At 35.3% G+C, this 25,310-nt stretch overlaps 1 protein-coding gene across 1 annotated transcript in view; it reads right to left on the bottom strand.

Annotated features, from left to right (window-relative positions):
- ASCC3 (activating signal cointegrator 1 complex subunit 3) overlaps positions 1-25,310 on the bottom strand; it is a 312,984-nt gene that overhangs the window by 259,213 nt on the left and 28,461 nt on the right. The window contains exons 4-5 of the mRNA XM_058660479.1: positions 17,645-18,198; positions 777-897 (exon numbers count right to left, since the gene is read on the bottom strand). Of these exons, the coding sequence (XP_058516462.1) occupies positions 777-897; positions 17,645-18,198 (675 nt within the window). The remainder of the gene's footprint in view (positions 1-776; positions 898-17,644; positions 18,199-25,310) is intronic.

Raw genomic sequence — 25,310 nt, 5'->3', positions numbered from 1 at the left:
GGTATGTAAAGATTTTAAAGGTGAAATACAATGCTATAACTTGCTGCAGTTATTCAGTGAACTTTTAAAATGTTAAGAGTGTGTGTGTGTGTCATGCACACGGGAACAACGGAGACAAAACGTTAATGTTTGATGAAATTGTTATAAATGATATGCAAATGCTCACTGTGTTATTCTTGTACTTTTACTATAGAACTGAATGTTTTAGAGTAAAATGTTGGGGAAAAATTACTTAAGTAATGGCACATAGTAGTTAACATATATATTTAATTTTAAGTATGTATGGCTATTAACAGAAAAAAAAGTCCAGAGAGGGTATACCTAAGAAGCCGTTGGACTTGACTGGACAATAAGATGCTGGACTCTATGTTTGGTATACGCTTGCAATGGGGGAATCTCAACTGAACTTGAGCTGTGGTTATGCAACAAGGTGGAGGAATCCACCATGGTGGGAGGGTTTGGGGAGGGGTGGGGAGAACCCAAGTATCTATGTAATTGTGTCACATAATACAATGTAATTACTGAAGTTAAATAATAAATATATATATAAAAAAAAAAAAAAAAAAGTCCCACAAAACAAAGCAAAAACAGTAACAAAAAACCTGGCACTGTCAAACACAGCTGTAATATGCTGATTAGGTCACTTACATTAGTCTTATAATCTGATTTATCTAAAACCTCTTTTGTGGAACCATATCAGTAAATATAAATGACATTAAAAAGATCTTTTAGGCAACTAATCATTCTTTTTGAATGGCCACTGTATACTTTCTTACCTTGAAGAGCCTGAAGCTTATGATCATTTGAAGAATTAAGGAATTTATCCACAATTGTAATTCTATTCTGGAGGAGTTTCTCAATTAAATCAAGTCCTTCAGGTCCCAACAATTCAAACAGCTTTTAAGAACAGGAAGGAAAAAAAGAAAAAAACCCTGTTACCACAAAATAAACTTTTCTGAGTAATTAATACCCTCTGCAAAAGAGGAATGAAGTCAGGTTAATATAAAAGTACCAAAAAGTTTAAGAAAAATAACTCTTCACACTGTAAGGAACATGAGCTTTACAAACACTATCCGCAATGGCACAAAAAAGAACACAGTGAAATCTTAAAAATAAAGTATGATTTGGATAAATCAAAGGATCCAGTCAGCACTAAATAAATTTGAATGAACTGAAATTGCAGAATAATTGTTTTTACTCATTTTTTTCTGGTATAACCAAATGAAATGCTGAAATTAATTTAATTTGTTTTTCAATATATTGTTCTGGTTGTCCAAAATAGAATCAAGTATTATTTTTAGTGCAATTTACTACATAAAATTTTCTATTTTAGAGAACTATGAGGATGCACCGAGGAATCACAACTACATGCCAAATTTTCATATAAATTTTAAATATTTAACAAGTATAAAATCTAAAACTAAGCAGCAAATGGTTCAGGTGACTACAAAACTTTGCTGTGAATACTGCATAGTCCTATGTGAACTGGTTGCCAAAGGCTAAGTTGACTTTATAAGCAGAGATTTAGAATACAGGGACAGTCAGTTACCTAATTGCATGATAAAATTGTTCTAGAATGCTGTTAGACTCTCTCAAGTATTATTTGGGAATACATATTTTCCTTCTCGAAAATGTTATACTTTAATTTTGGATGCGAGTATGTTATATTGAGTAAATTCTTAGAATTCTCAGAGAAGTCAGTAACAAATGTATTTTGCACTTAAATAACAGAACGATGGACTTACCACTTATTATACTAATGTAATAATATGGGGGACTTCAGTGTGGAGGTAGAGGTTTGGGGAGGGGAGAAGGGAAATCCCAGAACCATGCAACTGTATCATGGAATAATTCAATTCAATTTAATTTCAATATACAAATATACACACATATATATAAAGTTTATGCTGTATTTACGAGACATTAAATGCCTAGTACATACTTTCCTTTGTTGATTTTATAACAACTATACACACAAGACAGTTAAACAACAATAATGATGTTGTCCTATCAATTTAAATATATCTACTTGTAGTTACTGAACATTTACTACACAGGTAGTATCATCAAAATTTTAAACACGCTATCCAATAAATCTTAATAATCTCTTCAACAAATTTTTTTCTTTTTTGGATTTTGGAAAACAAAGCTTTAGAAAATGTTAAGGAAAGGCTGGTACTGTGGCATAAAAGGTTAAGCCACTAACTAATACAACAGGAACCCATTTCTATAGGAGAGACATCTCAGTCCACACTACTCATTTCAATGCAGATCCCTGCTAATGTTCCTGGGGCAGTGGCAGAATATGGGGTCTTTCAGCCATGTGGGAGTTCTGGATAAAATTATGGACTCCTAGCTTTTTTCTGATCAAGCTCCAGCCATTGAGATCATTTTGAGAGTGAACCACAGGATGAAAGGTTCTTGGCTGTATGTCCCCTTCAATCTGTCTTTCAAACAGCAAATAAATAAATATTTTAAAAGTCTGCAAGGAAACAATCTTTAGGAAATTTATATAAATCATCAAAAGCTACATAATAGCATACATTTGACTACTGAAATATTATCTGAACCCAGAGACAAAGAAATTTGTAATATACTAAGATGATACTTTCAATTATTTTCCAAAACTTGTGATACTGAAATGAACAGGGAATATACTGTGCACGAAAAAAGCAGGTAACAGATACTAATGAAGGTTTAAAAAAATTATAAAGACAAATGGCAGATAAAGTAACAAAGAGGCAAGACAACAAAAAAATACTCATGAAATGTGAAAACAAATACTGACAGACATAACTCATGACACTATCTGCTGCCACCCTCCCCCAAAAAAGCAATATAGGATAGAGTTTTAGACAAATAAGGATAAAGGACGCAATAAATGCTGCTGGGACAACTGGATAGCAGCCTGCAGAAATAAGAAACAAGACCCACACCTTTCACCATACACAAAGACCAAATATGAATGGATAAAAGATTTAAACCTATGCCCAGAAACCATCAAACATTTGGAAGAAAAAGTTGGAAATACTCTGCAAGATATAGTTGCAGGCACAGAGACATATATCTAATTTTAAGAGACTGTGCCCTGAAGAGGCTCAATGTTAACATGGCTAGGGGAAGTTTTCCATGTCATCTCTCACAATAGCTCTTTCTTGTTTCAATTTACAGTAAAACGATGTCCAACCTAAGTATTTTTCTTGTGAATTTTACCTTTTTTGCACTTCCTAGCTATTTATACCTCCCTCAATAAGCTCTTGTGATGTAATTCATTAATCAATCATCCACAACACTGATTACTTGTAATCACCTGAGATTAATGCCCCTTTTATCACTGTTGTTGCTACTTCTCATAAATAATGATTCCTAGTCTTTATTGTACTTCTATTAGTGCCACATGGGTCACAAGCTGGCATCTATTCCTACGTGAAGATTCTTGACACTCTTTTTCATTTTTATATCATTGTTAAATGTTCATGAACTTCATGTGGATGGAAGTTCACTATTTCTCTCCCCATTGTGGACTGTGTACACTGGCTCTTTATCGAAGGGGATACATAATGGAAGAAAAATGGAAATTGATATGTTCATAGGTGGAAACAGAGAGAAATATGTCTCCATGCATGCAGTACAAGGATAGACTCCTAGTAAAATGGCTGCTCATGTCCTGATGGTTGATTAGATGTTAGACTCGCCAACACTGTCTTTACCTACATTGTTGGGAGACACCTCAGTGGCAGCAAATTTAAAGCCAGAAATCTACACATTCTATATAATGGCTTTTAATCACATTCCAAATGATAACAATAATAATAATAATAATAATATTAGGAAATGCCCTCTATGTAGCATGAACTGCTCTTTGAATCCTAATAGAACTCTCAAAGAATTTATTCTTAAATTGTGACCATTTCTTCAATACGAAAATAATGTCTAATGGTGGACAGAAGTTTGTATTTATTATTAGCTGCTCAAAGTTACTTAATCCAAAATGCAGTGTTCATATACGATACATTTTAGTGAAAATCCCAGGTGAAAACCTTTAGCCCAATTTTAGGAAACCACAGTATATATAGAATAAAGCTTGTAATACAATGTCCTAGCATAATATTCAACACAAAGAGCTCATTATTGTTAAAAATATAACATTCTCAAGTCCTAGGAATCAAACAACAGGTATGTTTGGCCAAAAGGCAGGACTTTGAAGATTCTAAGATGCAGAATCCCCAGTAAAACAGTGAGATCACTTGCCATTAAAGAAATGCAAAAATTAGCCTTCCCCTAACATTTGCTATTTTCATCCAAACTGAGAGCAGGTGCAGTTCTCATTCAAGATTTGCACTACAAACTAATTTGGCAATCAAAGTGACTGTAAAGGTACAGCTGTCTGGATCGCTGCTCTGGTGCACTCATCCAAGTTCCCAAAGTTAGCAAATAATGATAATAATAATAAGAAGGGAGGGAGGGAGAAGTTAGCCATGGATTAAGAAGCAGACATCTAGTGAATAAATGAAAACAAAGATGAAATAATGCAGCTGTCAAACAATAAAAGTTTAAAAATGACAGTAGGAGATTTAAAGGAGTCACAACAGAAACAGATAGGCAGTGTACAGGTAGATAATGTAAAGTTATTATTAACTCTTTGCAACAAGTTTAGAGACAGAGGAACACACAAGAGGTCATTTATTCACTGATTCACTCTTCAAATTGCCACAACAGTCAATGCTGGGTGATACCAAAAACAAGTAGCCTGAAAATCCTTCAAAGGGCTTCTATGTGAGTGGCAGGAATCCAAAATCTTGACTCATAACATGCTTCCTTTCAGGGTCTACAAAGCTGGATCAGAAGTGGAATAGCGAGGAGACAAAGAAGACACTCTCATAAAAGGTATGTCAACCAGCATTTTTAAAATCTACCTATCTATCCATCTACCAACCTACCTACCTACCTACCAACCTACCTAATCATTGCTCAGACAGAGTGACAGAGTTACAGACACAGAGACAGATAATGATATCCCATTGCTTCTCATTTCCCAAACAGCCACGACAGTTAGATTAGGCTTTAACACAAATACAATTTCAGTATTTACAAAAGGTTTGTCACTTCCATTCTGTTTCAATCTGATGACTATGAAAGAATTCATTAAGGGTCAAAAGAAGATGAATTATTTTTCATCTCAAACAGCCAGCCCATGAACATTGCAACAATGAGTGAAGGCAGGATATCTTGATGTGAGTGAGGCAACCTTTTAACTAACAGCAGGCTCAGGAAGATGATGAGATTAATAGTCACTAAAGGTATTCTTTAAAAGCTAGTCGTGCTATGGTCCCACTGAGTAATTTCATCATAATACATTCAAACTTAAGGTATATTAAATGAAATATATGAAGAATGTTAATATAGAGCCCACAAGGTAGCCTAGCAGCTAACATCCTTACCTTGCACACACTGGGATTCCATATGGGCACCAGTTCATATCCTGTCAGCCCCACTTCCCATCTACCTCCCTGCTTGTGGCCTGGGAAAGCAGTCGAGGACCTGCGAAAGCCTTGGGACCCTGCATAGGCGAGGAAGACTCAGCAGAAGCTACTGGCTCCTGGCTTTGATTCAGCTCAGCTCCGGCCCTCAACGGCCACTAAGAGAGTGAATCATCGGACAGAAGTCTCTTTCTCCATCTCTCCTCCTCTCTGTATATCTGACTTTCCAATAAAAATAAATCAGTCTTTTTTAAAAATGGTAATATAATTCAAGATTTACATTTTAAATAAAGATATTTACATTTTCTGAATAATATGACACATTATTCTTGCCAAACCTAAGACCTATTGGAAATGAATACAAAACCCCACAGTTATATTTTAAAAATTCAGGTGCATTTTATATAAAGTAGGGAAAGTTAGTCTCCCTAAATTCTCCCGAAAAATTCCAGAAAAGCCTGGAAGGATCTGTGGGTGACACAGCTTAGAAACCTGCCCCAAGGAGAAGACTCTGCTAACCAGAAGCACAATTACCAAGAGGAAAAGAAGAGACAGAGGCACAATGAATATTATTGAAGACTCCCTGCAAAGGAGAAAAAGCCTTTGCCAACTTCAGGGTTAACTGAGACAGACATCAGAAAACGGGGGATACAGAATTCAAAGCACTTGTTATAAAACTTATCAACAATGAGAAGCATGTAAAACAGGCACTCAAGGAATTCAAGGAATATGTAACCCTGGAAATGAATTAAATGAGAGCTGATTTATCAAAAATAAAGAATACAGTGGTGGGCCTGGCGGCATGGCCTAGTGGCTGAAGTTCTCGCCTTGAGCACCCGGAATCCCATATGGGCGTCGGTTCGAATCCCAGCAGCTCCACTTACATCCAGCTCCCTGCTTGTGGCCTGGGAAAGCAGTCGAGGACAGCCCAAAGACTTGGGACCCTGCACCCATGTGGGAGACCCAGAAGAGGTTCCTGGTTCCCGGCTTCGGATCGGCGTGCACCGGCCTGTTGCAGCTCACTTGGGGAGTGAATCATCGGACGGAAGATCTTCCTCTCTGTCTCTCCTCCTCTCTGTATATCTGACTTTGTAATAGAGTAAATAAATCTTTTTTTTAAAAAAAAGAATACAGTGGAGCAAATTAAAAGGACAATGAAGAGTCTCCAAAACAGAATGAAGGAGGCAGAAGAAACAATCTCAATATTAGAAGATATTTCCTGTCACCAGGAGGAAACAAGCAAAAAGCTGGAAGCAGAGCTGGATCAAGCAAAAAAAGTATTCAAGAATTGAAAGACACTATTAAGAGACCAAATATAAAAGTTATGGGAGTCCAAGAAGGGCAGAAAGAGAAACTGGTTTTACAAATATATTTAATGAAATAATAATGGAAAATTTCCCTAATCTGGAAAAAGAATTGGGAAACAACATCCAGGAGGGGAACAGAACTCCCAACAGACTTGATAAAAAGTGATCTCCACCACGGCACATGATAATCAAGCTCTCTTGATTAAGGAAGAGACCCTTAAATGCACTCCTGAAAAAATGAATTGACATACAAAGAAATGCCAATTAAACTCATAGGAGACCTCTCACAGGAAACTCTACAGGCCAAAAGCGAATGGAGTGAATGTTCCATATTCTAAAAGTGAAAAATCGTCAGCCTAGGATAACATACCCAGCAAAGCTTTCTTTTGTCTTTGAAAATGAAATGAGATTCTTACACAGTAGCAAAAAGTTCAAAGTATATATATGCCTCTTCCAAACCTGCCCTACAAATGGTACTTCAAGATGTTCCCTTGACAGAGAAGAGGGACATCACCCACCAAAACCAAAGGCAAATGTGAAGAACATCCCGCTAAAATAACAGAAGACTAAATCAATGAACAAAATGACAGGACCAAAATACCACCCATTCATATTAACCCTGAATGTAAAAGGAATAAACTCAATCAATCAAATGTTGTGATTAGTAGATTGAATCAAAAGCAAAACAGAACCATTCTATTTGTTGCATGCAGGAGACATATTTCATCAATGAAGATCAGCAGAAACTATATCTCACAGATTTTGATTTTTTTTTTAGTTTTATCTCTTCAAAACACTTTCTCATTAAATTCTTCACTGACCCACAGATCATACAGTAGCACCATTTTCTTCAAGAAGATTCTTGATTTTCTTTTTCATTTCTTCAGCTACACATTAGTCATGTTACTTAACTTCATGGCATTGTAAATTTCTACTTTTCTTCCTGTTGATTTTTTATTATAGCTATTCACTATAATGTATAGTTACTCTGTCATGCAGTCTATCATATCCAGAATGAGGAGACAATGCAGTATGCATCTCTACTTCCAGATCAAAGATTGACTCCCAATGAAACTTTTAACTATATCTTGACAATAGGATGCTCGACTCTCTGCCATTGTCCATGCCCACAATGATGGACTTATGACTGTGTATGAAGAACTATAGCAATAATATAGGGGAACGAAGTATGTGGGGAGGGGACATGGGAGGTAGTAAGGGAAATCCCAGGGCCTATGGAATTGTATCATAAAATGATAATAATAATAAATAAAATAAGAAAAGAAAAACAAACAAAAAACCTTGCCTGGAATGTACACAATACACAAAATATGTAGAAAACACTGAAGACATTTGGTTAATATATAGTGATACATTCCAATATACTTCGAAATAATTCTTCAAATGAAAACTAGGGTAATCAGTATTTGAAAGCATTACAGTCCAGAATTTTCAGTAACATAGGAAGATACAAATATTCAGACTGAATACATATAAAGGAGTGGTACTATAATACACTAAGTCTTCTCATCAATCACAGATAATACTAGAAAACAGCAGAGTATTAAATTTGAGTGTTGAGAAAGAATGACTGTCAACCCAGAATTTAACCCCAACTTGTTGGAACATAGCCTGTAGGAAAGCTGAGATACCAGAGGCCTGTGGGACCCTGTTGAGAAGAGGCTCCAAGAAAGAGGAGGCGGAAGGTCTCTCTCCCACAGTGTGCTCTTGGCCCCAGTGAGTCCTTGGAGGTGCTTTCATGCTCTCCTTGAAGACAGGTGGACATCTGTGCTTTGTCTAGTCAATCAAGGATGGGCAGTTCTCTATCTATTCCCTGTTTCAGTAACTTTTGACTAACTCATCTTGTTAGCTTCTTTGTACTCTGTGTTCCTAGACATGATCTAATTCTGATTATGTTTGAACCACTGTTTCATGAAATGTAATAAAAACTGAAACCCTGGAAATAAACTTTGTCAGTTGCGAAAAGAAGAGCACTGTCCCCCCATTTCTTCAGGTCACAGCTCCTCCCCAGGAACCTGCAAAGTAAACTTGCACCAACTAAGCTATTATTCAAGAATGAGAAGTCCCTGTGTGATGGTTCAGTGTCTAAAATCCTTGCCTTGCAAGCACTGGGATTCCATATGGGCACTGGTTCATGTCCTACCTGCTCCACTTCCCATTTAGCTCTGTGCTTGTGTCCTGGGAAAGCAGTTGAGGATGACGCAAAGCCTTACGGCCCTGCACCTGCACACGGAAGACCCAGAAGAAGCTCCTGGCTTCAGACTGTCTCAATTCCAGCCATTGGGGCCACTTGGGAACTGAACCAGTATATGGAAGATCTTTTTGTATGTCTCTTCTTCTCCCTGTAAATTTGCCTTTCCAATCAAAATAAATAAATCTTAAAAACACAAAAGAATGAGAAAACTAACATTTTCAGACACAAAAGGACAAAAAATGTACTACTCACTGAACCTCACCACAGAATTTTTCAAGGAAGTACTACAATAAAGTAGAATAATGAATCCAAAGCAAAGTGAACAGAATAATAGAAAAATGGTATTAACTTTAATTCATTATGGAAGCTAAAGCAGAGGAGCCACTTATCTTGGGGAAAAAAAGGACTAGGCAGTTTCTTTTAGGCACTTACATTTATAAACCAAAATAGTAAATGGGTAAAAGGATGGTATTCAGTGAGAAGAGAAATGTTTATTTTTAAGCAATTTTTAAATGAAATGCAATCTATCAGTTTCCAATCTAGCAAAACAATAAAAGCCTGTCACTTTTTGCACATATTTAAAGCGCAGTAAACTTAGATGTTGTATCATTTAGAGCTGATACCTGTTGTTAAGAGTTAAAACTAAAATACAGTTAAGAAAAACTAGATCTAGTGTTCCAAAGCATACTAAGGTAACTGCAGTCTACAAAAGTTTATTACATATTTCAAAATAACTCCAAGAGTTTGAAGGTTTCCAACATATAATAATGATAAATGTTTGAGGAGATAAAAAATGCTATTTGCTCTGATTTGACCAATGTATCTTATATATATGCATCACATTATCACAATGTAGCCACAAAATATGCAAATATTACTGGCCAATTAAAAGTTAATTAAAAATCTTATCATTGTAAAAAAAAGAAAAATTCAAAAACCAAAGGCATATTTCCTTAAAACAAAGCAAACCATTGCTCTAGTAAAAATGGAAAGGTAGAGGGAAGGCAGACATAAAGAAACTGAAAACTAGTGTACAGTTTTCCAAAATACAAGAAATACTATGAATAAATTCATAGCAGAAGGCTGAAAATCAGATCTTATTGCTAATTTCAAAGAAACTGACAAAGCTGATTTTAAAAACAAACAGAAGGTCTGGATAAATCACCGACTACTGAAAAATTAGGATTGGTGATTAAAGTCTGTCCTCCAAGAAGACATCTTTTCAACAGTTTTAGAAACACAACAGGATTAAATTTTCATAAGAACAGATAATTGTTTTCTTAACATTTCTGAACACAGTGTAAGGTGCTCCAGAAGCTGTTCAATGATGTTGAAATGAGTCAGTATTTAAAAGAGGCTATCTGGGGAGGGGTTGGGGCAATCCCAGAGCCTACGAGACAGTGTCACATAATACAATGTAATCAATACAAATGAGAAGGACTCCCAAGCATTTCCTATTGTAAATATGTAAAGACATTATTTTAAAATTCACAGTTGTTTCACACAATAAATAGCATATTTATTAATATTTAAAACTAAATTTAGAGAATATTTTCACAAAATAAGCTATTTTAAATGTGCATATCAAATGGAAAAACTACATACTTGAAAGTTAAAAACTGAACATGTTAAAACAATGTTAATATGCGTGCAACTCTGAAAAAGATTTTGAATTGACAGTCACGTGAAAGTGAATTTTAGGTAAGTATAAAATGCAGACAACATTATTTAAAACATTATACATTATTCTTAGTTTGGAATGTAACACAGAATATTATTACATATTCATACATTCAAAATGCAGCCATAAATAACATAAGAAAATGATTGTGAAAATTAGGACAGCATTTAATTATCAAGAAAAAATGTGTTAAGCAAACTGTTGTTACTGGTAGAGAACTAGATAAATCATATTTTCAAAATAACTAATGCTCATTATTTTCAGATACTTAATCTAGCATAACAATTTAACAAACTTAGAACCAAGGTCATTTTCCTCTTAATTAAGATGACTTGGAATGTGGAAACTATTTATTCCCCACACAGCATTATTAGTTAGATGTGTAGCAAGGTTAAAGATGGGTTCCACTGTATATTTAAAAAGCTTATTTACACATCTGCATGTACATGGCAAATACCTGGTTTATTTGATTCTTACATGGAAGATATTCTGTTTTTAACTGCCCATGAATAAAGACAGCTTTTGTGATTGTATGTACACATATACAAAAAAAAATTGAGTAAAATGTATTAAATTGTACATATTTGAGTGCTTAGAGCAATTTCTAAATAAAACAACCATTTCTAATTATGTTTATAATGATAAAAAACATTTTAAATGATAAATATTTAATATCATTTAAAATTTAAATGATAAATTTATCATTTTATAATAATAAGAACATTTTAAATGCTTCATTAATTTCATATATTAACAGAAAATTATATTAATAAAACATATGTAATTTCCCCATCTCAATATATTACAAGTAGCTCAATATATAAAATCAAAGCATTCTTCCAAGCCAGGCTTAATATTAATTGTAACAAAATCACCTTCCTGCTCAGTTCCCGTTTAAATAAACGTATGAGCCTTTTCAAAGGATGAGAGTAAAATAATAGGAGTGACTTGATTAAGTTTGGTTAGATTACCTTTTTTTAAACCATTTCACCTTCCAAAACTTGAAAGTATGTGGTATATGATAGAGAAAAAAATGACTGAATGAGTGAATGCACAGCATCAGGAAAGTATGAAATATGAAGAAATGCCCTACTCCATGAACGGCCATTCCAGCTAAGAGCTATATCTTAGATTATGTTACTTCCAAAAGTTAGAAACAGCAAATACTTTTAAGTCCTCACTATGAGTGTAATATATTAATGATATATTTTACCTAAATCGACTACAAGATCATCTATTACTTCAAAAAGGTGTTGACAGGTATGTAAAGATATTAAAATCTAACAATTTTCTACAATTTTCAATGATGACCCAGCATATGCTTCAATGTCTCCAAAAGCAAACCTTATTGTGTATCAAAACAGCTCGTTATATTTCAAAGGACCTGAGAAGGATAAAAGTCTGCATGAGCTGTGATCTCTCCTCCAGACCTTCTCTCTACACATCCTTGCTACAGCTCTCTTTTTCACAGGTATCTCATCAAACATTATGATCATGCCCTCTACCCCACAACAGCTTCCTCTCAAATAATCAACTGCAGTTTTTTTTTCTAGCATTCTTTATAAGACAGCTTCCACTACTTCACCAAACTGATCATTCTGCACTATATATCTTGAACGGAATTACAGCTTCCTTGTGTGCCAGCCAGGAACATCTGAAGAACACTGAAGAAGACTGAATTGTGCTTTCATCACCCATGCACACAACTATATTTTTAATCACGTAACTATACTGTGTTTCAGTTATGTCAGACACTACAACAGCCAACACCATGGAACATTTGCCTTCTGCTAGGTGACACTCTTGAGTGCTTTCAATGTACAATAGCATATGTTCACAAAAAGCTATCTGGTGAGCATTACCACTTTCTTACACGTTTACAAGTGGAAAACTGAGGCTTACAGAAATGACCTGGCCAGAGCCAAACATTTTATAAGCTGCAGAAGTAGGACTTTCCTCTGCAGTCCATGTTCTGAGCCACATGAATCTGCAGCTTCTAGACTGACAAAAATTGAATTTATTTTTATAGAAGTAGCTGCTAAAACAAATCTTCCTTTCAGGATTAATAGTACTACTGGATAAAAATATCAGACATGCTTTTTTTTTATTTGACCAAGTCACAACCCACCACTTTAACAATTTTAGTCATAGAAGGAAGGGAAGAGGAAGAAGTACCATATAATATAAACTATAACACTTAGGGAATCAGTTATGATAGGTGAAATATTTTAACTAGCTTGATCATTCCTAAATGTCACATTCCGCTAAAAGTAAAAAAATAACTTGAGTTTTCTTCATGAAGTTTTATTGCTTTTGAATTAAAAGAACAAATAAGAAAAAAAAAACAACAAAAACAATGTGAATATATCAAAACTTGTAGAAACAACTATGGAAGTCAGCATGCAAAGTACTTAGACAACTGAGAATTGCTCTACCATATGACCTATCCATCCAAAGGAAATGAAATCTGCACACGAGTGACCTGCAGCCCTAATATTTAAAGTGGCAAAATTCACAATAGTGAACATTAAAACAACCCAGATATCCATCAACATATGAATGGATAAAAGACTTAGGCATATCTACTCTGTGGGACACTACTCAGCCTTAAGAACTGAATCCTACTGTTTGCAACAAAATGGTCCCAACTAGAGACAAGATGCTTAGTGAAATAAGCCAGTCCCAACAGGGCTAACACTGTATGTTTTCTCTGAAGCAAGACACCGTTTAGGCAAATAACAAAATACATAAATGTAGGTAATCAAGTATATAGATACACTCTCACAGATGAACAGTGTAATAGAGACTAGCACGCTGAGAAGTTTTGTTGTAATATGCACCTCTACTCCAGAGTAAAAGTAAAACTCCCATTTAGAAACCTATAAATACTAGATTTTCTGCCTCTATCTACCATGTCATGATACATTTGACAGAGAATTAATCTTATAACTGTCACTATATAACCCCAAACTGCACAAAAAATAAAGTTTGTTATCAGCAAAACTCAAAGTTTATGTTTTCCAAGAGCTGACTACCAAGTGGCTGCACCAATATTTATACTGGCATTAGCAACTACACACATTATACATTATATTTCATCAAAATAGCATTAAGTATATCTGATTCCACTTTACTTATTTCTCAAGTGATTTTCATTAGCATCTTTTCTATCCTATCAAGGAATGTAAAAATCACAACTCTAGAATTCAATTCAAAGGATTTTCTTTAGGAAAATGAGACATTAAAAAGCATAATATAAAAATTTCTCTAAATTAAGCCCTTGAGCATTTTATTAACTACTTTCAACATCCATATATGGCAGGGCAAAAAAATTATTTATTCTAAGGTAAATACTCATATTAAAGTTTGATATGTGCAAACATAGATGCTATCATCTGAAAAAACACATTTCGGTGAAACTCTACGCTGGGTGCTTCACATATTATCACACAAATTCCCACAGTGACACTGTAAAGCACATGTCACAAATTTGGAAACTAATCTGCCCATGGTAAACCTGTGTAGGTAGAGATTTGAGCTGACACAGGTAAAAGAAATCCCCACAAAGAGCCTTCAGTTAATACTTTTCTTCAGAAAAATCTGATGGCATACTGAAAAGGAACACTAAATCTATGCTGCTGGGGGGAAAAAATCTCACAATTCCTGCCACCGTCTCGGTTTTTTACTTTAGTAAACAACTAAGCCTCAGTTTTGATCTCTTTATTTATATAGAGGGTATTCTATACCTTACAAGATGATGAATCTGGCTGTCAAGAAGAGATAGCCTGGTCCAGGTCCACACATAACAGGCACACGAAAACACTGCACCTTTACTATTACTAATGCCATTGCTTTCTAGGTACACAATTTCTGTTCAAACTCCATTAACTTGTATGATACAACAGAACTAACCCCTTTCTTGCAATTCTAGTCATGGCAGTGCACCAACAGGAAGCTGTCTACACCAGTAATGGATACGTCTTAGTAACACAAAATTTCAAGTCTTATTTGCTTCTGGCAGCTGAAGTGCATAAAATCGACACTTCTAAGTTAAATAAATTTTAACAGAAAAAAAAAAACCTCAAAACTTTTTCTGGACTATTAAATTCTAAAGCTTACTCCAACCGACTAAAATCTTCACCAAGAAATTACTATCAGTCAGACTCAGAAGAAAGGCCCTTACAAGACAGAAACTTAGAAGCTCCAGGTAGGGAGATTGAAAAAAAAAAAAATGTGGTACTGAGAAAAGGTAAAAGATGAATTGTTTTACTACTTTAACACCTAGCAGAACATAGCAGTTTAAATGTAATGAGAAACGAAAAAAAAAAAAAATGGTTCTGAATTTACCTATTTCAATTCTCAGGGCTTCAAACTGTCTTTAATATAGAACTCTCTACCTCAAAGTACTGGCATAAAGATTAAGTGAAGCCGTGGACATAAAGCACTTAATACATCATATTTAGTATCAGTTACTACTATTGTCACTAATATTATTTCTCCCACATTTTTCACACTGGTGCGTATTTTTGTGCTTTTTAGTAAATAACACCACAAATACACTTTTATTTATATTTAAAGACTCATTTTATTTTGAGGGGGAAAGGAGGAGAGAGAATTTTTATCAGCTGGTTCCCTCCCCATAATGTTGCAACCAGCAGGACTGGGCCAGGCTGTAGCCAGAAACCAGGAGCTTCATCCAGGTCTCCTTCATCAAGGTCTCCTATATACATAGCAGGGGTCCAAACACCTGTGCCATCTTTCCCATGCCATTAGCAAGGAGCTGCACCATAAGCAGAGTAGCTGGGACACAAATTGGGGTCCATATGGGAGAAAATATTTGCATACTACACAACTGATAGGAGACTCTTATCCAGGATTTAAAAAGAGCTTCTGAAACTCAACAACAGGAAAAGTAACAATTCTTAAAAAATGGGTGATGATATTGAGCAAGCATTTTTCATAGCTCAAATGGCTAACAGACATACAAAAAACAAAAATGCTCTGGCCCCCTTGCTATCACGGAAATGTAAATAAAAATCACAATGAGGTTCCACCTAATTCCACTGAGATTTGGAAATTTATTAACCATACCTGCAGGCATGCATGTGGGGAGCAAGGTACCCTATGCCACATGGTGGGAGTGTAGGCCAGTGAAGTCACTATGGAAGTCAGTGTGAATAGTGTGCTAAGACAACTGAAAATTGCTCTACTGAATGACTGAGCTCTCTTATTCCCGAGAATATACCTTCATATGAAGGGAAATCTGCATATAAGAAAGCGACATGCAACCTATAAGAGTACATCCACAACAACAGACTTGAAACAACCCAGATGTCTGTCAGTACAGGAATGGATAAAGAAACAGCAGTACATCTTCTCCCTGGAATACCATACAGCCATTAAAAAAAGAATGAAATCCTATCATTTGCAATAAAATGTCACATTATTCTCAGTGAAATAAGCCAATCCCAAAAAGACAAATATGATAGGTTCTGATAAGGCATATTCAAGGAAAATACAAAAGAAATGGATATTTGTTTTGTTATTTATATAGAACAAGCATAAACGTGTTCTCATAGATGAATTATATATGTCACAGTAGGCATCTTTACTCCTGAATAAAAGGACAACTCCCAGTGAAACAGTTAAATAACCCTTGACAATACAATACTAGATATTCCATGTTTGTACCTACAATTCCATGATACACTTAAATAGCAGAATGTTAAACTTGTAACTGTTGTAAGGACTATACTACCGTAGTAATAATGGGGGGGAAATGAAAGGAGAAAGAAATGGGGAGGGAAAAAATGAGGCCAAGGGGAAACCCTATAACCTCAAATACATATTATGAAAATAATGATTTTAAAGAGAGTAGTTACACTGAAACACTTTTGCACTGAGGCACCACTGCATAGCTGTATAGGAAATACTATATATAGAATACTATAATAGAATCCAGTTTCACAGAAATGGCTCTAGAGTAAAAGCATGAAAAACCTATATGGTGTAACAAAAAACTATCACTATAATTGTTCATTTTCATTCATATGAAACTAAAGTCTGAAAAGGTAAACGCGCTGTGGTATAGCACATCACACACAGCACGCAGTGCCAACATCTCATGGGGCGGGGGCAGTGTTCTGCCTTGGCTGCTCTATTTTTAAACTAGCTTCCTGGTAATGCGCCTGGAAAAAGCAGAGCATGGTCCAGGTGCTTGGGCCACTGCTCCCATGTAGGAGGCTTAAGGGTGGTGGTTTCTGGTATTTGGGGAGTAAACCAGCAAATAAAAACACTTCTCTCTCTTTCTCTTTAACTCTTCCAATTAAATCAAACAAATCTCAAAAAAATGGTATGAGAAAATGATAAAGGGAAGAACCATTTAAGATTGTATTATTCAAAGCCATAGCATAGTACAAAATACATGTCAAACCATATATTAAACCTTGCTTGAAAAATCATTGCACTAGGCCACATAATCTTTGAATGGCTATATTTCAATAAAGTGCACAAGATAGACCTTATTTGGCTCCCATGAATACATGGTGGCTGTCAAGACACCGCTCTTACAACCCTTGTCTCTCACTAAACCCTCACTATAGCTGGGGTTCATATCACACAGAACTTAAGTTCTCTAAGCACAGTCAACTGTGTTTCTGTAGCCTGAAATAAAGTCTTTGCCTTTCCTTCTTTTTTTATGATTGATTTCTTATTAGAAACTCTGAATTAGAGAAAGAGGGAGTGACTGAGAGAAAACAAAGTGACCTTCATTCTGCTAGTCACTTCCTTAAAATAATCATAATAGCCAGGTCAGGGCAGGGTAAGGCCAAACCAATAGTTTTGAACTCTGTACCTTTTTCGTGCAAGAATTCTTGGAAATAGAAAAGTGTTTTCTTTGCTAAATACCCACGATAAAAAGATAGTTTATGTTAATATAAAATGTTAGGAATTTCAACTATACCTCATCCTGGAGCTCATCACCACTTTTAACAGAAGCAAGCATGTCATATAAAGTGCAGCAAAGATCTTCTATTCTTGGTGCTTCAGTCATTTCTTTTAAACTTGTATTTAAGTACTTCTCAACTTCACACCATAAAAAGGAGCCATTTGTTTTTTCCACAGGCTTGAGTTCTGGTGTGCAATGATCATGTTCATTCAAAAACTTCTCATAATCTAGGCTGATGGTTTTCTGGGATTCACCATTTATTGGCAGTTCATCAAAGTGGTCCAAATCATACATATCAAATGAAAATGCTAAATTTTTGCCAAAAAAAAATCCATCACTATAGTCCTGTTTTGTCAACTGGACAAGAGCAGTAAGATCATCTTGACTAAAATGAGAAACAATTCTATTAGTAGCATTACAAGCTTCAGTGGCAGATGATGATGGAAACGGACCAAACATCTGTTTGACAGCTTTTGTCTCCAAATGACCAACGGAGTCCTTCAAGTGAAATGTCATGAACAGAAATGCAGCCCCACTCTCAATTGCTTCTTTGCCATTATCCGTTCCAACTATTCAAAAACAAAACAAAGAGTATTAGCTCAACTGAATCACATTTTAAGTTATTACTCAAAAAAACTGCTTTAAATATTCCTCTAAGTTGAATGGTTACATATATGAACAAAGATAAGTAAATTAAGAGCAGAAAAATCCATCCTCAGATTCCCAAAGAATTATTTCACGTAAATAAATCATTGTTAGTCTCTCTCTCTCTCTATATATATATATATGTAGTGAAACCACCTAATAACAACCCTTACCTCCATCTAAACACAATTTGAGACTCAAAAATTATTTGAAATCAAGCTTCAAAGATTAATTTGATGGACCCAGTGTGACAGCATAGCAGCTAAAGTTCTTGCCTTGAACGTGCCAGGATCCCATATGGGCGCCAGTTCTAGTCCCGGCAGCCCCACTTTCCATCCAGCTCCCTGCTTGTGGCCTGGGAAAGCAGTCGAAGATGGCCCAAAGCTTTGGGACCCCGCACCCGTGTGGGAGACCTGGAAGAAGTTCCTGGATCCCGGCTTCGGATCGGCACAGCACCGGCTGTTTTGGTCACCTGGGGACTGAATCATCAGACAGAAGATCTTTCTCTCTGTCTCTCCTTCTCTCTGTATATCTGACTTTTCAATAAAAATAAATCTTTAAAAAAAAAGAGACTGATTTGACAAGCTAAATAAATCAAAAAAGGATAAAACAAGTATATGAATTACAAACTTTTTGAGCAAAGGAAATTTCAAAGTTCTAGGACTTTCCTGATAATCTAAAAAGAGGTTTACATAGTTCTCATTCCAAAACAACTATCATCAAAGATATGTTTGAAATAAAACTATCTATATTATAAAACAAAGCACACTGCTGTTTGAAGAGACTAGCAGTAAATTATCTGGCTATGAGGCAAAGGATCAGGTCCTAAGTTCTTCAAGGCATTGACTCCTTATACGCAATTTTCTCTAATAAAACAAGGGGAACTATATTCACAAAACATTGCAAATTCTTAGAAATAAATAAAAATCTTCAAGAACTCTCAACAGTCAATGTGAATTACCCAAAGTAATACCGGTCAAGTTGGCAATATAATTCATACTACCATCATCTTGGAGGCATAGTTCCAATTACACTACACACACATTTTGAAGAGCTTACCTTAGCTTAATCCAAACTCACACAGTCAGGAGTTGGCCCAATGATTTTTGTTTTTTCCTTTAAACCTTTGTCTATTTTATCTTTCTCTAACCAAAGGGGGCTTTACATTCAGGAAACAAACAAACAAAAAACACAAATTCAGTCCTATTCTACACCTATTTCTCTACCCTCATCAATCTTTCCAAAAGCCTATGTTCAAATCCTATCTTAGTTTTAGAAGGTACAATATTGTGACCAATTCTAACTTCTCACTATGCATAGCCACATGTGGTTGTTCAGCAAAGATTAGGTGAATTAAACTAAATCCAAGCCACTGTGACAAGAGATTAGTATTTTTTACCTTATACCACACTCTCTGCTTACTTGTATATAAAAACTAGACGCATAAACAAGCATTTTACAATATCTGTTCCCAATTTCCTCAAGTATGAATTCTACTTTTACTATCATGTGTAATTTACAGAATATCCTGACATATAGTTAAGCTTTTCATTTATTTTTATTTACTTGAAAGACAGAGTGATGGGGAGAAAGGGAGAGCAAGATAAGGAGCTCTTCCTTCCATTGGTTCACTTCTCATGGGTCCAGGAGCCTGGAACTCCATTCAGTCTCCCACATGAGCAACAGCATCCTGAGGCCTTGGGTCATCCTGCTTTCCAACACGCATTAGCAGAGAGCTTGGACTGGAAGTGATTGGAACTGGTGCTCCAGTATAGTGTGCTGGTATAGCAGAGAGTGGCTTAACCTGTGTGCCACAAAACCAATCCCAAGTTATTCTTCCAGGATTTAGGAATTTTCAAGACAGAAATCTTTTTTTTTTTTAAATACAACATCTTTATTTGGCATTGAGTAGCCTGGTATTTTTTTTTTTATCACAGTTCCTTAGAAAACAAACAATTCAGAACAAATTAATCAAAAATAAAGATCCAATGGCCATATTTACAAATAGCACAGCCAGCCCAGGGGTGAGGGGGCAGGGATCTCCATACGTCCACTCAAACCTCCCCTCCCTGGCCCAGGACATGGTTAAGGGGTTAATAAGCTTTGGGGAGTGCAGGGAGTGGGTTCCACAGGGCATGGAGTCTAAGTCCTCCTCCCTCAAGGAGTGAGGGTACCCAGAGGATGGCTGTGGCTTTTCTTTGTCAAGACAAAAATGCTGAACAAAATAGTATCTTTAAATAACCGGGGCAGTATTTATGGATATTTATTATGCAGATTATATTTGTTTATAGAATTTGGGTTTGAGAGAGTTTATTAAGCATCCTAATTCTGATAATCTAACAAGGTAAGGAGTACTGATACCAAACTTCAAGCAAGACAAGCAAGATGGAGCTCGCAATTAATTATGTATGCATTTATTACACATACACATACTTTTGTAAAGATGACATTATTATCACTTTGTATCTTGGAATTTTTTAAATAATTTTACTTTTACACTGTTATCTTCTCACCTTCGCTAAACAAAATTATCTCCTTTTGCAGATGATAAGGCTGAAGTCAGAGTTTAAATAATTTAGGAGAAGGGCCCTGCAGCATGGTCTAGTGGCTAAAGTTCTCGCCTTGAATGTGCTGAGATCCCATATGGGCGCCGGTTCTAGTCCCAGCAACTCCACTTCCCATCCAGCTCCCTGCCTGTGGCCTGGGAAAACAGTCAAAGATGGCCCAAAGCCTTGGGACCCTGCACCTGTGTAGGAGACCTGGAGGAGATTCCTGGCTCCTGGCTTCAGATCGGCACAGCACCGGTCCTTGTGGTCACTTGGGGAGTGAATCATCAGACGAAAGATCTTCCTCTCTGTCTCTCCTCCTCTCTGTATATCTGACTTTGTAATAAAAATAAATAAATCTTTTAAAAAAAAAATTTAGGAGAGGCAAAGTAGCTACTATCATGAAACAAGATACATAGTAGTCTTCTAATTGCTAAAAAAAAAAAGTTCTCATACTACAACATGCTCATTCCTATAAATTTCAGAAAGATGTTATCACCAATTTGTTTACTAGATAAATTTTTTGAATAAATCATCTTAGGAAACAAAGTCACAAACAGAGTAGTAATATTATTAAAACTGTATAATTTATATAGCCATTTTTGGTTACCCACTACAAACAGGCATATTTGGCATTCATTAAAGAAAACATAGTGAATTCCTATATTGTGTCATTAAAAACCCAACAATAAGCTGAGAAAAATAAGGCAGGGTCCATCTTTGAGAAAATAACTGCAAACTCACAAAAAACTTATTTTAAAATCTTGGGGTTTCAAATTTTTAATAAAACATCTATAAAATTGCAAAACCGACACTTAAAGATGTTTAAATTAGTTGGCCTGGTGCTATTATCCTTTCCGTTCCTAGCTCTCCAACACAGATACTCCATGACATCAATGAGCTGGGCTAAAAACAAAATGCCACATTGATGTTTCTGAAAAGTAAACTTTCTATATACTGTGCTATTCTGAAGTTTCAATTTCTGAAAACTAGTAACAGCACCTGTCACCACACACTGAGATGCATGGATAAAATTACTGTATTTTGGAGACAATGTACTTTTCTGGGACACAAACACATGTGACCACTTCCAGTTTCATCACCTTCCTACAACTATCTTCGGGTCTTCCCTGACAGGCTAAATTTCGGCCCCTATATGATGAAGTAGGTTGCAATGGGGACCACTGGCTCACACGTGGCGTAGGTGACTGAGCAGCACAGCTTGGAACAAAGCGATCCCAAGAAGCAGCAGTCACAGGGACCGCTGCAGTGTGCAGTTACTGCACAGTCTTGAGGTCCAGAGTTCAGTCTTTTGTCGACTCGAATGTTTGTAAAACAGAGAAAACAGCTGAGGCAAATGGCTGCAACCAGTTGTGTAACTGGCCTGAACTCTGGCAGGCATTACTTCTTCTCCACCAAAATGGACTTAAAGGGGAAACTCAGCGGATTCTCAGACTGTGGAACCAGCATACAACTGGCAATGCGGTGGGGGAGAATGGCTGTGGTGTTGATGTGCCAGTAAATCACATCTGTGCACTTTTGGAGAACAGATCTGCAGAAAATTGAAAGTTACTAGGGATCTTGTTCCCAAGTAAACTGTCACTCAATTGCCTTTATACTGTACATGTTATTTAGCAATGATTCATCTTTCAAATAATAAAGCTGAGAACATTTAGTTAAAAACTACAGCCATTCAACTTTTTTACAATGTAACCATGGTAACCTTCTAAGGTGTCAGGATTTTAGCAAGCTTGTTTTGTTTTCAAAATAAAGTTATAGCGAAGAATAAGATAAACACTGAAAAATCAGCAGGTAAAACTTATATAAAAGTTCAAAACCTTAAACTTTTAAGGAAGCTAGTTAGAATTCTAACCATCTGAATATTTATTTTTCTATGCATGAAACACATAACAGAGAAATTGAAAACCAAAACCAGGAAACTGGTTCAACCCATCTGGCACTTCCACTGCAATGTGTATGTGGAGATGTTCATGGAAGCTCATTAGAATGTTAGTACTAATTCTTGCTTATTTTGCAGTTATATAGCAAACAAATGAGAAACTGTACAATACTACCCAGAACATTAAGAAAGCATCCAAGTGAGAGAGACAGGCTTAGCCTAAGTCACAATTTAAGTGGCAGAATTTGATCAGACCTGAATTTGACTGGATCTAGGGGCTCGTCCATTATGCCATCTTCAGTTTTGGAGGGAAAAAAAAAATCAGTAAAACCTACGTAGAATCTTCACTACATAAAATAACATTGAAGGAGGATAAGTAGAGAATTTTAATTGAAAATTAATCCAGATATTAGTCAAAACTGCTTGCATCTCTAACTGCCATTCAACTTAGAAGTTGTCCAACAATCAGTCTATCAGCTAGTCGGAAGTCTTTCACACTTAGATATTACAGTGTCCAAAACAATCAATTTTATTTTTTTGTGTTATACACAAGCATTAAATGTTGGTTTTATTCTTGACATCTCAACTATAACCATGAATACTATTACAACCATTATTTTTAACTTAATCTTTCATTTATTAAAAGCTTTAGCCAGACAAGTTGCTATAAACATGGCAATAACATTTTTATCTGATAATTTTTCATTTAAAAATATATAAAATATCTGTACAAGAACTTTACTAGGATATTATACAACACAGTATAATTCATACAATGAAATACAAAAGTAATTCAACCTCTACATATGCTGCATACACAACCACATATTTTCTTTATATACTCATATCAAGTATTTTTAGCAATTTCTAAACAAGTATATCAAGTTGTTTTATGAGGTTTAATAGTGTTTTCCCCATTTTACAGAGAAAATTCTGATATAAATAGGTTAAATTGTACACTGATATGACAAGAACATATCATGTGCTTTCTTGGGGTGGGAAGATACTATATAATACTGCCCAAATGCCCATCAAATAACCAATCTTCTGATATAATACCAATAAGCATTTATCATGTGGATTTGGAGGGTTAAACTGAACAAGTGATATAATTTTAGATTTAAGTAATGTAACATAATGGGCCTCTTTTTAAGAGTATAACTGTATACAAAAGTACCTCAAGCAAATGACACAGGCAAAGAGTTCAAGAAATGTCCAAAATAGTAATTTGAAGGAATTACTTAACTGTTAAAATTTCTCTTTGTTTATATAGAAGCCACTCCCTTCATGGTGAGTAAATTATTTAAAGGAAATCAAAAAGAGGGACATATAAAATAGTAGTAGTATAATTTAAAGTCACCCAAAGTATCTCTCCATGTCTAAAACCAGGTACATAATTTTAAACTCATTAAAAATGTGAATATTCATCTTACAACTTTAAGAATCCAGCCAGTATTACCATTTTTGGTGACGCAAAATTCCACATCAAATCACAACCAGACTTCTGAAGCAAATCAAACAGGAACAAAAGTCTGAATTAAATTTTGAGCATATAAAAGCTTTAATTGTTATTCTGATAGGTAAGGAAATAAAGTCATCAAATAAACCACAAAGCTGATATTTAAACTGTTTATATTATTCAATTTGCTTTTAAGCATTTGAAAGGCAGAAATGGAGAACCAGAGACAATCAACTGTTAAACTAAAATGTGAGTACACAGAAATTTGTTAATTAGTTTTATTACTCTGAAATATTTCACTAAATTAAATTAAAAGGCATATGAATTTTTACTTTTAATTGAGCATAGTGAGAACATATACAGTACACCCACTGCTCAAAAAATGATCACAAAATGAACATACCTGTGCAATTTCATTAAGTATTTCCAAAAACAGGCATTATCAGTTTCCCAGAAAAGTCCCTCCTACTCACTGGCAGTCACTACACTCCTCATCAAAAGTTACAACCACCCTGACTTCCAAACCAAATTCTATTCTTGCCTAGTTTTCAACTTCATATAAATAAAATCGTATTTACCAGTTTCTTTTTCTGCTGTAACATTCACTTACAACATTATTGCTCTAAGGTATTCTATGTGTCATAATTTGTCTCTATCACTATTTAGCAATAAATGAGTTGTTTCCACTTTCTGGCTCTTACAAATGTTACTATAAACATGCAAGTTTGTTCCAATTACCTTGTACAAGTACTTTTATTGGATATTTATGTATCAAGTTAAAATTTCACCTATCCAACCATAGCAAATAATACTAACACTAATATAAAGTATTACATCAAACTCAACTCTAGCAGCACGAGGTGCAAAATCTTCACATTCTTGACCCTAATCAGCAACTGGAATATTATTATATTCATTTTATCTCCCTGATTACCTATAAGTCTGAGTGCCTTTTAATTTTTGCTAACCATTCAATTACCATCTGTAATGCTTATGCATGGACCTTGGCCATTTTTATATCAGATTATCTATACTAATTTATTTTTAGTTCTTAATAAAGGCTCAAATTTTGGCTACTATTCCACACTTAGTTAATAAAAAGTACTAATCACTCCATTTATGACTGTGTTT

This window comes from Ochotona princeps, chromosome 1, assembly GCF_030435755.1.
Source record: "Ochotona princeps isolate mOchPri1 chromosome 1, mOchPri1.hap1, whole genome shotgun sequence".
Lineage (NCBI taxonomy): Eukaryota > Metazoa > Chordata > Mammalia > Lagomorpha > Ochotonidae > Ochotona > Ochotona princeps.
The sequence above is the reverse complement of the archived record's forward strand: the minus strand, read 5'-3'. Positions and strand labels throughout refer to the sequence as shown.